Genomic DNA, 11,689 nt, shown 5'->3' on the forward strand with positions numbered 1-11,689 from the left:
GAAAAACATGCATGTGATAATATTTCTAAGCAGTTCCACTCTCCCAGACCTATTCCTCTGCTGCCAGGAGGCAAATAAGTTGTTCCAATAATTCATTACTCACTCTGGCTTTTTTTCTTATCTTAGGAAAAATATTTATCCCTAAAGAAAAGCCCATAGAAACCCGCACAGAAGAGAAAGTGACCCTGGATCCAGAACTAGAAGAGGCCCTGGCCAGTGCTTCAGACACCGAGCTCTATGACCTTGCAGGTTAGAAAACATATAGGTATGACCCTCCCACATGTCCAGCTCTTCTCTGCCCAGACCTGCCACCAGGAATGTCTCACCATGACCCCTCAAGCTCCTGGTGCTTGTCTGAGGTGGCCAAGCCATGGCCACACATTGCCCAGGGTGATTAAAGTGTGGCTCGACAGCTGCTCCATTTTAGAACTTCTCTACTTAAAATTGATGTGCCAGGCCGGGGGGAAAGATGAACCAGCTCATGTGATTTGGGAAGGGAAGGGAAGGCAGTGGGCTGCAGGCTGGGGTGCTGGCACTGTCATGGAGTGACTGATCCTACTGCATCCTCATTGTTCGTGGCATGCTACTGCTACCTTCTCTGAACTCTGACATCCCAATCAGCCAGATAAACTTGTCACAGCATGCAGTGGATAAAGATCCTGAATCCATGAGGAAATTGGGAATCTAACCCCTTGAATGAGAAAATTGGTTGCTAGGTGATTAGACCTGAGTATCTTCACCCCTTCTGATTATTTCCCAAGCATGTTAATATCGATGTGCTTTCATAAGAAACCCTGGTGGGAATGCCAATGCATTATGCTCATCACATGTACAGTGAAATTCTCAGATACACCAAACAATAGAACATTGGAGTATTAAGAATTTCAGGTTGTGTATTAGGGAAGAAAAGTGATTAGGAGTGTAGCATTGAAACAATTTACCCAAGAGGTTGTGGGATTTCCATCCCTGGGTGTTTTCAGACTCCAGCTGGACAATGCCATGTCTGACCTCGTTAATGCTGGCCACAGTCCTGCCTGAGGGAGAGGCTGGACAAGATGACCCACAGTGGCTCCTTCCAGCTGGCACTTCGGGGATATACATTCTACATTGACTCAATTGTTCAAAAATCTATATTAAAAGTGTCTGTATCTCCAGAATTTGGAGCCCAAAAGACTCTCCCTACAAGCAGGCATGACTCACACATTTTATAAAGGGGGTTTTGTTTGGAGAGCTAAATTACAATTTCCTGCAGTCTGTGTTCCTGCCATTAACATTGTATCCTCTTGCTGGTGTTTACACATTTCAGCTGTTCTTGGAGTGCACAACATGGTCAACAACCCAAAATTTGATGAAGCAGGAGCCCGTGGTAAAGATGGAAAAGGAATCGTGAGAAGTAAGCAAGCAGATTTCTTTTGCGGGCTGCATGTCGCCTTTAGGGACTTCTACACCTGTAGGTGGGGTCTGTTGGTCTAATTCAGTGTAATGTATCTGGGCCTAACTTTGATTGATCTAATTACTCATGAAAGGTGACTTTTTAAAAGTAAATACAATCTTAAAATTCATTATAATAACAGCAGTAGTACAGAAACAGATCATTCCTGAGGAAATTTGTTTTCCTAGAGAGCAGTATCTGGCTTTGCAGAGGTGTTTGAAAGAGTGGGAGTATTTAAGTGGCCAAGATTTCCATTTCCATTCCATTTCAGTTTAGGCAGCAGGCAGAAAACAGAGTGAGCTGTAGCTAAGAGTTGGCCACAGTTCAGGCCAGGCCATCTTGCCCCAAGTACCTGTACTAACACACCTGAAAAATGACTTGTAACCACTGGGCTCAGATGTGGCAGAATCCTGTCAGAGTCACATCTGTCACTGAACAGAGTCACCTGGAGTTGCATTCCCAGGGAGGCAGAGGCTGCCTGGATGTGCTCCTGCCCCAGCCCCTCCCTCTGACCTCCCAGCTCCACCTGGCTCCTATGGCAGTGTGTGTAAACAATTCTGTGCTTCCCTAGAGACATGGGAAAGGAATCCTTCCGGAAATCCCCCAAAAGAAACAGCTCTAGTTACTAAAAACAAATCTGGAAATGTTTGCACTAAATAAACAGACCCTTGGTGAATCAGATCTTAGCTCAGCAACCCATAGGAGGCTGGATGGAGGGAGAAATGGGTCCATCTGAATTCCAAGCTTTTCTTGAGAGCTGTCAAGCCTTGATCCAGAGCTAGTCACCTCCAGGCCCTGGGATATCAAGTGGTCTAAACTTTACTTTTTAAGACAAAACTGTGGAATGCCTTTTCTAGGGAAACAGTACTAAAAAAATGTTTTCTTCTTCTAAGGCCATGAGAACAGCAGCTATCTTTACCAAGGGCTTTCCTTTCCATCTCCCAGTGCTAAAGGGGAGGTGGGAAAGTAGAAGTCACCGTGCCACTTCATTTTTCTCAGGGTAAAGCTGCTCTGCAAGTGTCCCCAGTGGGGCCCTGTGTGAGCTGCCATCTATCTCATAACAGGCAACTGCATGCATTACTAATCCTCATAGATTTCAGAATATTTTTGTTGTACTGAGTCAAAAAGTCAGCTATGTGAGTCAGCTAAACTATGCTCCAATCACAGACCTATGAAAAAGAAAATCACTGTCACATCTCTGTATTCTTTGGTCCAAAAGCAACACCTTTCCTTAGCCAAGTGAAATGCTTCAGTAAAAATTTGTTCATCAATGTGGCAAAACAGCACCATGATTAAAGAAACAAGAAGGACTCATGGAAAGCAACAAGAAGTAGAAAATGAAAATTCCTCCTAACTCTAGACTGAGTACATTGTGATGTCTAACCTGAGGACGGGGTGCTTGTGTCTCCCCTGCTCCCAGTCTGGCAGGGTGTTGTCATAAGTGCAAACAATGCTTTGCTTTTATTGTTTTCTTTCTATCCTTGCATCCAAGGTGAATTCTCTAAACATGGTTTTCAATCCCCAGCTCCCTAGGAAGGTTGAAGTGTTATGATGTCTCTCGGGGTATTAGTAAAAAAAGAAGTTTGTCATCAAAGGGAGCAGAGTGAAAACCAGCTCAAGATTTGTCTATGACCATCTCTACTATGAGTATGAGTTCTAAAAAAAGATGTGGTTTTCTTTTGGCTCATGATATGGCATGAACTTTTACCCATTGCAATGAACAGCAATGTATAATACACTGAGACTTGAGCACAAGTCTTCAAAATCTCCCCCTGTCTGCAGCATAAAATAAAAGGATTCAAACATACTTGTGGTCAGCAGCATATTCCTTTCTTGCTTCTAGTGGTTTGGGTGGTCAGGGTTAATAAATTAATCTCCACAACTATATGCGTGGGAATTAGAAGCACTAATTGTGTTCTAAGCTATGATTTTTCTGCTTCTCTGAGAATATTTATAGCTCATAGCTTCCAGCACTAAATACCATAGTTCTTTGGAACATGACTACTCAAAGATTTCATAAATCTTGGTTCTGGCAGACAGACTTACTTTTCATGCTTTGATAGTTTTATTATTTCGAAAGTGCAGATGTTGCAATTTTACAAGAGCTAATTGAATTTATAGTAAGGCTGATAGTATCAGCTGAGAGAAGGAAACTGAGGGGCCTCCTGCTCATGTTGCTTTGTGTAGCATAGTCTATTCATAGGTGCAGGGACATTTTCTCACTAATATAATGGGCAAGTTCTGAGCACACCTTTCTTTACAGATATTAGACAAAGTACAAAGCAGCCCTTGCAGTGTATCACATCCCAAACAATAGTCTTCGAAGCTGCTTTGGCTCCAATTAATTGTTCAGGGATTTTGTGTATAAAGGAGGAATTTGCCCATGACAATGCTGCCCAGCCTCTGTGAGCACAGCCTGCAGTGACAGCTCTGGGAGCACAGGGGGTGCAAAGGGCATGGCAGAGATAACAGGGATAAAACTCCTGCTTGCAGGTATTATGGTTCTCATAAACCCTTCCTGGATTGCTGCAGTGCAAACCTAAATGGGAATGGAACAGCCAGAGTGATGATGCCTGTTCCTCGGTTGACATTTAATGAGATTTTGTGTTGCAGATGTGGTGAAAGGTGAAAAGGTCAAGCCCATCTTTGAGGAGCCACCTAATCCAACCAACGTGGAAGCAAGTTTACAAAGGATAAAAGCAAATGATCCTACTCTCACAGAAATCAATCTCAACAACATAAAGGTAGATGCTGTGGTTCCATCCATGTCATCATAGGAGGATTTATTCAAATACTTCCAAAGCCTGTGCCTTTTATCTTCAAATTTTGTCTCTCTTTACTGATCAGAAAAAGCAGGACACCCAGGGAAGGGGTGGGGAAAGGAGACTGTTGTACAGGCTCCAAGGTCATCAATTCCTGATACTGAATTAAATGCCAATTAAAAGCCCAAGGGGTGACTCCCTTTGGCTGCCTTTCTCAGCAGATTGTCGAGGAAGATCTCTCATGGGTACTATGTAATCATCACTGGCCAATTCAATTAGCCCACACAGGCAACTGGAGGAGGAGCTGGCACGAGGGGACTGAACAACTGGCAGAGGAATAGGAAAGTAGCTCAGCAATGGTCACACGCTGGCCTTGGCCTGACCCAGTTCCAGCAGCACTGCCATTGCAGCTCTGGGGGACAGAGCATGTTCTGTCCATTCTGACATACTCCTGAAAGCATCAGGGATGCTTCACTTGCACAGACTGCAACTGTTCATCAATCAGTTTCATTATAATTAAAATCAGCAGTGTGACTGGCTTTCCTAATTACTGCATTTGTCTTCTTACCCTAGAATATTCCTATTCCAACACTGAAAGAATTTGCAAAAGCCCTGGAAACCAACACACATGTGAAGACATTCAGCCTTGCAGCTACGCGAAGCAATGACCCCGTAGCTATTGTGAGTTTTAACATTACTGGGGGAAAAAAAGCACAACAAATTTTAAATAGGTCCATGTCTGCATTAGATACATTCTTTATTTTCCCTTGCAAGAATTCCCTATGGCTATGCAAAGTAGAAATATAATCTCTTCTGAGCTACCTCTTCATTCTTCTAAGCATATTTATGTTTTATTTCTTGTTGGTACTAAGCTATGTTTTGCAGATTCCCTGTTATTCCCTGAAACTTTCAAGATGTTATCTCATGTTCCCTCTTTTTGACCCTTCAGGCATTTGCAGATATGTTGAAAGTGAACAAAACACTGAAGAGTCTGAATGTAGAATCCAACTTCATCACTGGGACAGGAATTTTGGCACTGATTGATGCACTGAAAAAGAATGAATCCCTAACAGAGATTAAAATTGACAACCAGGTAAAGAGAGACCATTGGGGAAGTTCACTTTTGTTTCTCTTTTCTATGGATTCCCAGAGGGTTCTACTAGGAGACTCTGGCAGAGTCAAGGCAGCCACTGTGGCTCAGCCATTCTGCAGCTCATGTCCCCAGTCAGTGCTACCAAAGAGTGGAAAACTTCTCAATAAAACTACTCAAAGCTAAATACAAAACCCAGGGCAAATCTCCAGGGATGGGATTCTCTTTGTAGTTTGCAGCCCAGTACTTAAACACAGCCACTTACTTCTCTCTCATATGAAAACAAATGTTTCCTTTTCTTCTGGGGACACTTCACAGAGGCAGCAGCTTGGGACAGCTGTAGAGATGGAGATTGCCAAGATGCTGGAGGAGAACTCCAGGATTCTCAAGTTTGGATACCAGTTCACAAAACAAGGTCCAAGAACCAGGGTAGCAGCAGCTATCACTAAAAACAATGATCTGGGTAAGATGCCACTACATTTACTCATAATTTCTTTGTGAGCCAAGCCCTGACCTTCCCAGGCACTGCTCTCCCTGTCTGTAGATTCTGATGGAATTTTGAATACAGTGTTCTGTGTGAGAGGAGATGCAAAGCTCCTCAGGCTCTAGAATAGAAAACTGCAAAGATCTTACTGTGATCAGGAGCCACTGATTTTCTCCTGCTCCTTCTGGGAAGAGGAGTTATTTTAGCTTTTACCATGGAATGTCCTAAATTTCTCACTGCTCTATCAGGGATTCTGGTCAGTAAATGAGGAGTCAAACCCATCCTGTTTTTTCAGAGGACACAGAAGTCCTGACTCTGTTGTCCAGCCCATGGTGGAGCAGGCCTGCCCAGCCAAGGGAGCAAACCAGACCCTCCTGCCTGTGTGACCAAAGGCAAAGACAATAAAACCCTGCAAGTGTCACCAGAGTGTGACATGCTCTGTCCTGTGGGCTCAGTACACGGAATATGAAGGAGATAACTGGGCAGAAGAAGTTCTGAGTAAGAAGGGAAAAAAATTAAACTTTGTATTTTTAATCAGTTCTGCTTCAGACTGGGTACCATGATGTCTTTGTGGGTTTCAGCTTGGGTTCCTCTCTGTGGGAACTAAGATAAAAGTTGAGCTAAAACCTTTTTCTTTCATACATACTTTTGGGGTTTTGAAATTTTAATTTTTAGCAATACCTAAGCATTCCAGCTATATACTATTTTTCTAAAACTATCAGTGTCCCAGAAGGGTATTTGAAATATCCCATCTACAAAGAGAGAAAAACCTTTTTTCCCATTATTTTACCACTTGCCACTAGACTTATGTCCTAATCTTCCTTTTCCTATATTTGTGTTGTTTGGTTTTGTTCAAGATTTTGTAGGACAGAATTCCTAAAGAAATTCAATAAAATAAAATAAAGGAAGGAACAAAACACTGAAAGCAGACAGAAATGACTGATGCTACACTGCAGGCTTTGGAATAATGCAGTGTGTTTGCCAAGAAGGCATGATGAAAAAACCTCTTCTTATTAAAGTAATGGGATGTTTAGCAGTATATTGTTTTTATTGACTTTCTGTGGTGAAAAGCATTCATTCATCAAGTTCTACTGCTTTGTTCTGTGCTTCACCCGTTCAATATCAGAACATGACATTTTGACATAGCACTAAATTTTGTATCCCACAAGCAGGAGAACCTCACAAATCTTATCTGTCTGGAAAATACTCAATTTTATTAGAATGTGGAGTAGCAACTACACCTGCTCTATACCAGGTATAATGTATCTTAAGTGTGGTAAAAATTCACATGGGACTGCTTGTCAGAATAATCCTGCTCATAATACAAGTTTTACCACTCTGTTTTGCTAAATGGCAATTTCAACCTATGTGGTTCCCAGTGAAAAACCAGAGTTAATGAACTATCAGATGGTTGAGGCAGTCAGACCATGTGAAGTTTAAACAGGAACTGAAGGTCCAATATTATATTTTTTGCCAATATTCACTAATATTGGTACTTAAGAGTACTTCAAATTGTTTTCTAAAAAAATATGATTATTGCTTATCTGTAGTATACACTGTGCAATTACAGGAGTTATTAATTTTTGATGCCTAAAGCTTAAGTAATCCAGAGCACTGCCATGCAGACTAGAGCAGACCAGTATCAATTTAGTGGCTTTTAAAAGAACAATAAAACTGTAATAAAAAACTTAATGGAATCACTGGAAGGAAGTGCAGGAAGTGGTGATTTCTTTATCATCTAAAACCTTTAGCTCAGAGTGTGATTTTTGTGGAAAATGTATTGATATGAACACTTGGTGAAATTCTACAGTCCGTGATACAAAAAAATGCCATTTAGGTACGATTGTTTTGTTGGGCATTATGATTATTAATTATGGTATTTGTGGGCATAATTCTTCTGAGCATTTCTGAGGAGCTCCTCCCTTCTGTGCTGGTTTCCTGTTACTGGGGAGGGGGTGTGTGTGAGAACAGCCCTGGATGCCTGGGGAGGCAGCAATGACTCTCTCTGTCCCTGTTTTGCTGGTGCAGTTCGGAAGAAGCGGGTGGAAGGGGAGCGGCAGTAGCCACAGCATCGAGGACACCAGGCACGACTGGAGCCACCACCAGCTGCAGCCTCAGAGTGCTCACTGCTCAGAAGGAAAGGCACTGGAAAACTATTACAATGGGAGTTGCTGATTTCTGTTAATGTCTCCTTTTAACCTTGAAAACAGAGCCTGTTCATTTTCAATTTTCACAGTTAATTTAATTCTTTTGAGAAAGGTTCATAGTTGGTTTGATTTTAATGAAGCAAATGGTTTGCAGTATCTGAAGCCAATATGCAGCATCTTAACTGTGTTACTGAGCATAGCATATAGTGACTGTGACCCTTACTTTAGACACTTTCTGATATATAAAAATATGACCTTGTATATAGATAAGGGATTCTCTGCTGAAAATAGAAATTTTAGGGCCAAGTTCTGCAATGCCTTATGTTTGTGAATAATCCTTACTTACGTGTATAGTCCTGCTGAACTGAATCCTGCAGTGGGCTGCTCCCAGGAGTAGAACTAGTGATGCCAGTACAGGTTTGCAGGTTCACAGCCCTGAGCCTCTCTCCTGCAGTGGGATCTGGGCAGCTGGAACCACCTTGGAATGGCTCCTGTCACCCTTGTTGTGTCTCCACCCGTCCAGCTCCCAGTGCAGGATCACGCCTAGACGTATAAACATTGTCAAAGCGTACTTGTTTACATAAGCTTAGGTTAGGTGGATCATTTTGCAATGTTACACTGATGGTTTTTATTCTTACTCCACATTGTAAAGTAATATTAGTGCTGCCAATCCTATAGACATTGAATGTTTTGGGGTTTTTTTCTAGGCCAACAGGTTTTTGTTTGCTACTAGAGTGCACAGTTTACAGCTAGTGATCTTAACCTAAACAAGTATTCTGAGCAATATTTGTTTTGCTTTGAGCCATGAGTTTAACTTTTTTTAGTTCTGGTATTTATGTACATTTGTTAGCATTATAGGACTGTTCTCAGGACCTTTTAGATGAAGTTTAATTAAATACTTAATCCAAGAGAGCCACTGTGCTACCAGGAAAAGACATTAAAGGGGTAGTTTTGACAGCTACATAACTGACATTTATATGCTGCAGTTGAGGTTTGTCCCTGTATCACAAGGCACATGGGTATTCATGCAGTGTCTATCTCAATAAGGGCAGATTTAAGCACAAGCACAAATGCTTTGCTAAATCATGGCCTTATCTTACATGCTGGACATTATCTTAAGCCAGTGGAAAACACTCATGAAGCAGCAGCTAACCCCAATGCTCAACAGCATCGAAATTTTGGTAAGAATTCAGTCTGATGTTTCATTTTGTGTATTTTACCATCTAAAACAACACTCTACCACAGTTGTATCACTGCCAACAGCTGACTGACAGCAAGAGCTTCATTTTGGTTACACATGTGCATGCTGTGAGAGCGAAGGGACGCTCAGGTCAGGTGTGTCACACCCCCAGGCTTTCAGAAAGCTGCAGGAATGCTCCTGCCAGTGCTGTTACCTGGGGCACCCTGGCCTCTCTGAGAGCAGGGATGAAGCACTGCTTGCTTGGGACAGTGCTGGACACCACAGTCACTGCAGGATGCTCCTGAGCCATCAGTGGGCACTGTGCAGCTGGGCATCCAGGGGTCAGGGAGCTGGGGAGTCCCAGAGCCACGGGTGGATGCTTGGCACACTTCCCTGAGATGTTTTCATCTTGCTGGGGTGCAGTTAACAGGATGAACCCTCCCTCTGTGCCTTCTATAATGGAAATGAGTAGGTCCAAGCCTCTTCCTGTTGGATACTGGTCTTTGTAGTGGGGTCCAAAGTGAGTAACACTCGCTGAAATCCCACTTAAAATACTTGGCTAAAGTGGTCTGCTCAGCTGGGATATAAAGTGCAGTAGCCACAGTTTACTTCCCTGTGAGCTCCCAGTCTCTACAATTTCCACTTCTTCCCTTCCTCAGAATAAACTAAAACCTTTGCTTTGCAAGTAAGAACACACAGAGGAGTCTTGCTAAGGTTTTCCCTGGATCCATGCAGGATTTGCTGTGAAAAACTTTGATAACTAATTTTTTTTAAAATTACAAGTTCTGTATTACAGTCCTAACTCTGCATAGGCTTAAATAGAATCCTTAAAAAGCATTTGGATTACAAGGGGAATACTGGGCTTTGCACCATGAAATTTCATGGGTGGGAAGAATCCTCATCCACTAAGCCTAAAGATTATGTTACTGATAACCTTCAGTGATAGGAATCACACTGCCCCTAATTTCTTGTTCTTTTCCTTTGATCCAACCAAGAGAATCCCAATTATCAATCAATCCTTTGAAGATTTTTTAATGGTTATTTTTTTCTTTAAGAGTGGTACGTATCTGTGTTTAAGGGAATCAAGTGCAATCCATTTCTAGTCTTAATTGCCATTGCCAGTGTTGGTATTTGCATGCAGGAGTTTCACAAGGATGGCTTGGTCTGACTGCTTCATGGTGTCTGCAGCATGTCCTGTATAGCTTTGCTCAGAGCCACACACTGGTTACAGTCAGTGGCTCCATGCATGTTTAGCAGTCCCAGAGTGCACCATGGATGAGGTGCCTGGCTGGGGACAGCCCTGTGGGCTCTCCATCCCTCCATCTGCTGTGCCCTTTGCACAGCCAGGTTCCTCTGCAGGGAGGAGCCTTGCCCTGGAGGGATCATCTCAAACACCAGCCCCACCATGGGCCGGCAGACAGGGCAGAGCACCTGGGAGTCTGGCTCCTTCCAGCACGTGTGAGGACAGCTCCCAGGCCCTGGCTGTTTCTCCAGGCAGCTGCTGCCAGCCCCTGCCAGGGGCTCAGTGACCAGGGATTTCTTTATCTTGCCTCTTCTGTGTGCTCCACACAAGGCCTTGGTTGTCACCAGCCTCCAGTGTCACAGGTCACACATTGCAACAACATAAAGATGTGTTGGATGCAACAACAGCACACAATGGTGATGCTTGGAGGCAGATTTTCATACTAATACAGGATTATTTAACTGGTTAAAAATCTCTGCAACTGACATAAAGGGGGCAGGATGTGACAAGTTATTTCATATCCTACTTTCAGACAACATCTGGCAATGTCAATGCTGAATGGGGAACAGGGACAGAAGAGTCCTTTTTTCTTAAGCAAACATTCAGGAGTAACTTTATCTATTTTTGCACATTGCTTCTCGTGTTGATTGCTTCAGTTTGGTTTGTATTTTTTATACAGTTTTTTCATGGAAAAGCTCAACTTTGTGCGTGTCCCAACATCCCTGTGAAGTGTAGCGTGCACTGAGGACCATGTGTGTACATGTATAAGTGACGATGTTATCTCTGGAACAAAAGGAATTGCATGCGCACAGTGTGGTGCATATTACTCAAGAGGAAGAGAATTACCACGCTATGTAACAGTGACTCCCCAGCATTGTGGTTTTTCTAAATAAACCTTCACAAAGGATTTGGGTTTTGCAATTTTTCATGGGCTTGCGACTTGAATCAGCCCCCCTTGGTGGTCTGATATCACATTAAATGGCTCTCTCCACTGTGGCTCTTGCAGCTTTCACTCTCCTGGATTTCCCCTTCCCAAGTGGAGAGACGTGTATTTCCTGCCCTCTGTTCTCCAGAGTGTCTCAGCAATTTCCATGTGGCGCCTCATTAGAATTTGACACCAAGACACACCAATTTCTTTCACATTATCCCCAACTCTTAAGGCTCAAGGGGCCCAAGTGCATTGCAGAGTGCCTAAAGGCATGGACTGAGTTAATGACATGGTTAATGTGGCCCTTAGAACCTGTGCTGCATTATAAAAGAACTGCCAAGTACACATAACTGCACGGTGAATAAGAACAATTGAGAAGGAAATGTCATCTCCCTGCGGACAATTTGCACTCCACGATCCCAG

General features: G+C 42.9%; 1 protein-coding gene across 3 annotated transcripts in view; it reads left to right on the top strand.

Annotated features, from left to right (window-relative positions):
* The window catches only part of LOC106851855 (tropomodulin-2), a 34,777-nt gene extending 23,532 nt beyond the window's left edge, over window positions 1–11,245 (top strand). For all 3 annotated transcript variants that reach the window (XM_088172520.1, XM_088172519.1, XM_014874132.2), the window contains 7 exons: window positions 127–249; window positions 1,307–1,393; window positions 4,046–4,176; window positions 4,768–4,875; window positions 5,144–5,287; window positions 5,603–5,747; window positions 7,797–11,245. In XM_088172520.1, the coding sequence (XP_088028646.1) occupies window positions 127–249; window positions 1,307–1,393; window positions 4,046–4,176; window positions 4,768–4,875; window positions 5,144–5,287; window positions 5,603–5,747; window positions 7,797–7,831 (773 nt within the window). In that variant the 3' untranslated portion in view covers window positions 7,832–11,245. The remainder of the gene's footprint in view (window positions 1–126; window positions 250–1,306; window positions 1,394–4,045; window positions 4,177–4,767; window positions 4,876–5,143; window positions 5,288–5,602; window positions 5,748–7,796) is intronic.
* The last annotated feature ends 444 nt before the right edge of the window (window positions 11,246–11,689 follow it).

Source organism: Sturnus vulgaris, chromosome 13 (genome assembly GCF_052056855.1).
Source record: "Sturnus vulgaris isolate bStuVul1 chromosome 13, bStuVul1.hap1, whole genome shotgun sequence".
Classification (NCBI taxonomy): Eukaryota; Metazoa; Chordata; class Aves; order Passeriformes; family Sturnidae; genus Sturnus; species Sturnus vulgaris.